This window comes from Olea europaea, chromosome 11 (assembly GCF_002742605.1).
Source record: "Olea europaea var. sylvestris chromosome 11, O_europaea_v1, whole genome shotgun sequence".
NCBI classification, from domain to species: Eukaryota; Viridiplantae; Streptophyta; class Magnoliopsida; order Lamiales; family Oleaceae; genus Olea; species Olea europaea.
Window position 1 is genome coordinate 19,848,486 of NC_036247.1, and position 3,071 is coordinate 19,851,556.

The 3,071-nt window shown below is 36.1% G+C and overlaps 1 protein-coding gene across 3 annotated transcripts; it reads left to right on the plus strand.

Moving 5' to 3' along the window:
* Positions 1-1,114: 1,114 nt before the first annotated feature.
* LOC111404931 lies at positions 1,115-2,677 on the plus strand. Of its 3 annotated transcripts, none has more exons than XM_023033655.1 (5): positions 1,115-1,463; positions 1,538-1,830; positions 1,905-2,080; positions 2,230-2,342; positions 2,465-2,677. In XM_023033655.1, the coding sequence occupies exons 2-4, from the start codon at positions 1,693-1,695 to the stop codon at positions 2,330-2,332; spliced, it is 417 nt and encodes a 138-aa protein (XP_022889423.1). In that variant the 5' UTR covers positions 1,115-1,463; positions 1,538-1,692; the 3' UTR covers positions 2,333-2,342; positions 2,465-2,677. The 3 variants fall into 3 exon arrangements, with proteins under 3 accessions (XP_022889423.1, XP_022889425.1, XP_022889424.1); XM_023033657.1 differs by having other exon boundaries at positions 1,542-1,830; XM_023033656.1 differs by lacking the exon at positions 1,115-1,463 and having other exon boundaries at positions 1,470-1,830.
* The last annotated feature ends 394 nt before the right edge of the window (positions 2,678-3,071 follow it).

The window sequence follows — 3,071 nt, forward strand, 5'->3', positions numbered from 1 at the left end:
CCAAAATAACACGCACAATATCCACATCCCCATTCTCCTTTATGGAATTTCCCCCCTACTATTTTAGTGTTATTAATACATTAACTTTAATTTCTAATGTTAAGTTCAGCATGTTTGTGCTTAATTTGCCTGGAACTTATTTAATTTGAAAGGATCATTAAATTTAGTTGTATAAATTATTCAATTGGAATTGAGGATGTTTAATTTGATGAAAATTGTGGAGTTGTGTTTGATTTTAATGGAACTGTATTTACTATATATCATTCCCTTTTTTGGGCTCCATTAAGATTAGATTCTGGGGGACAATGTGCTTTGAAATAGTGAGTTTTTGGATAATGTGTGGTTAAAAATTAAGGAAAAGTTTTTTGTTTACATGTAATACTAATTTATTGGAGAATATGTGGTTGAAAATAAGAACAAGAGAAATAATTTTATTTATTTATTTTTTTTTTTTCTAAGAATGGAGTCCAAACAAAGGGCTAAGTGAATTTTCTCTGAAGTATAGTGAATTCCACTCTAAATTAAAGTAATTTTTCTTTGTTTGGTAAGTAGCTAGTTAAAATTGGGAAAAACATATATAAAATTGAAATGAAGCCATTATACAGTGTTCTCAAAGTAGAAATTCCATAGGGAACAATTGTAAAAGGTTGTAACTATTTTAGTACTATTATGTTTTTGCTGTCATTTTCTGTAATTAAATCTTGGCCCCATTGGAACCAGTTGTTGGCTTTGCCATGGGTCTCTACACGCGATCACCTGATCACATTGCTTACTGTAGAGTTCTTTATTCGGAGTCACCGTCTTGGTGGGCGATCACTAAGCATATGAAATATTGGTCTATAGAATTAGCAGTGGCATGAGTGTAGTTCCTTTCCTCTTTGTTTCTTGTATATTAATTATTCTACGAGCATTAAATGAATGAAGGGATAATGAAAGTATGTGTAGAAAACTTGGACGTCCATTGTGCCCAGTGAGAACAAAATGAAATACGTTATCGTTTTGCCAAGATATTTTTCCAATGTAGTTTGCTCATATATCCGTGTGTAAGAAAGATTACCAAGATCAAATGGAGCCAGTTTACTTTGATTCTTCTATCTATTTGCTAGGGTGAATAAATGTAATTTGGTCAAAGAACAGAGGATGAAATTTGTGAATCTGAAATGTGCACATTTGCTATAAAGCTAAACTGATACTGTTTAGTGAGGTGTTATATCTCTGTATCAATCTTGGTAAATCTTGTACTGGCTATGATAATTTCTATTTTTTTCTGGGACTTTACCTGATGCATTGCTAACATTTCTCCAATGTAGTTGTATAATGCTCCCATGAATGACTACCTTGCAAAACTAGTATTGAAACCTTTGGCCTATGATCGCCGATGGAAGTTTATATATGAGCCTCTGCAACAGGATGTTCAGCTTGTCTCCAAGAAGATCCCCATAACAAAATTTCTGAATCTTCAGGTTTGATGGTCTCGTCCTTGCTTCTTTACCTCTGGCCCATATGGTGAGGAAAATCTCATTTTGAAGTAATCCAGGTAGGAGTAGGCCATAGCTTTCAATTGCATGCTACTGGTTGGAAATGGAAGCTGACGACATGTTTGGGCGGAGATGGTGTATCCAGGATTCGGAATAAAATGTCCCTAGGCTTGTGTCCAGGAGTGGATTTCCAATGTAGTTGTATAATGCTCCCATGAATGACTACCTTGCAAAACTAGTATTGAAACCTTTGGCCTATGATCGCCGATGGAAGTTTATATATGAGCCTCTGCAACAGGATGTTCAGCTTGTCTCCAAGAAGATCCCCATAACAAAATTTCTGAATCTTCAGGTTTGATGGTCTCGTCCTTTCTTCTTTACCTCTGGCCCATATGGTGAGGAAAATCTCATTTTGAAGTAATCCAGGTAGGAGTAGGCCATAGCTTTCAATTGCATGCTACTGGTTGGAAATGGAAGCTGACGACATGTTTGGGCGGAGATGGTGTATCCAGGATTCGGAATAAAATGTCCCTAGGCTTGTGTCCAGGAGTGGATTTCCGTTTTGGGTGGAGAGCAGATTACGTTCTTCCAGAAATTACTGGGTGAGGTATCTTGTTCTATTTTGCATTTACTAAAAACTGCATATCTCAGTGTGGTATTCTTCTTGTTGGATTGGACAATTTTTGTTCAAGCCCGTATTCACTTCTTTATTGGTTGGTAGAGCGCTCGGCTGAAAATTTGACCTCTACAGGGCCGTGGGCACCGATGCACCATTGTTCAACATGAATTCTGGACGTTTACAGGCATCACTTGACAGAATCGAGGCCATTTTCACGAATCTTGATGCAACGTAACTGACACCTGGTATGCCATTATCAACTTCATATCTTGATAAGGTTTTTATCTAATGCCGCTTTGCTATATCTTCGTAGAACTTGTTCTTTTTACTGAATGGTATACTTCTCTTTTTGGTGTCGTAATGTTAGGCTGCGGAGGAGTACTTTGTACCTTTTTGCCCTGAATTCATATCACTCCCACCTAGACAAAAATGGGGATCCAATCGGGAGATGTGGCATAAAGACTCATCGAGGTTGGTTTTGAACATTCTCTGTAATTATTTTCGTATGAACAAAGATTTAGCCCTTGTTTGAGCCATATTCTTTTGGAAAAATACATTTTTCAACAGTATTTTGATATCATTTCAACCACACATTCTTTAATAAAATAATAATACATGCAAATTCAAAACATTTCCTTATTTTTTAACTACACATTTTCCATCAATACACTATTTAAAAATTCATTCTTCCCAAAGAAATGGGGCTCAAACAAGAGCTTAGTAAGTACCTGTGAAAATTCTTTTGCTGTCTGGATGAATAATTCCAATATGTTGATATAGTGTGTGGACTATAGCCACCATAAGAGCACTACGTTGTTAAGGGTAGGTATATCCACAGGACCATTTTTTTTTTTTTTTATTTGCACTACATTTGAATTTTATTGAAGGTCTTCAGCTTCTTATAACGGTTTTTGTTCAAATGATCGTTTTAGCGTGCTTTGAAATGAGGTTCACACACACACAAACACACACAC

What these genes read in the sequence shown, in the direction of transcription:
- LOC111404931 (XM_023033655.1), top strand. Translation starts at nt 1,693, where the DNA reads ATGAATGACTACCTTGCAAAACTAGTATTGAAACCTTTGGCCTATGAT. An exon ending in CAAAATTTCTGAATCTTCAG is followed by an intron (nt 1,831 to 1,904) that starts GTTTGATGGTCT and finishes GAAGTAATCCAG; the next exon opens with GTAGGAGTAGGCCATAGCTT. An exon ending in GTTCTTCCAGAAATTACTGG is followed by an intron (nt 2,081 to 2,229) that starts GTGAGGTATCTT and finishes TGACCTCTACAG; the next exon opens with GGCCGTGGGCACCGATGCAC.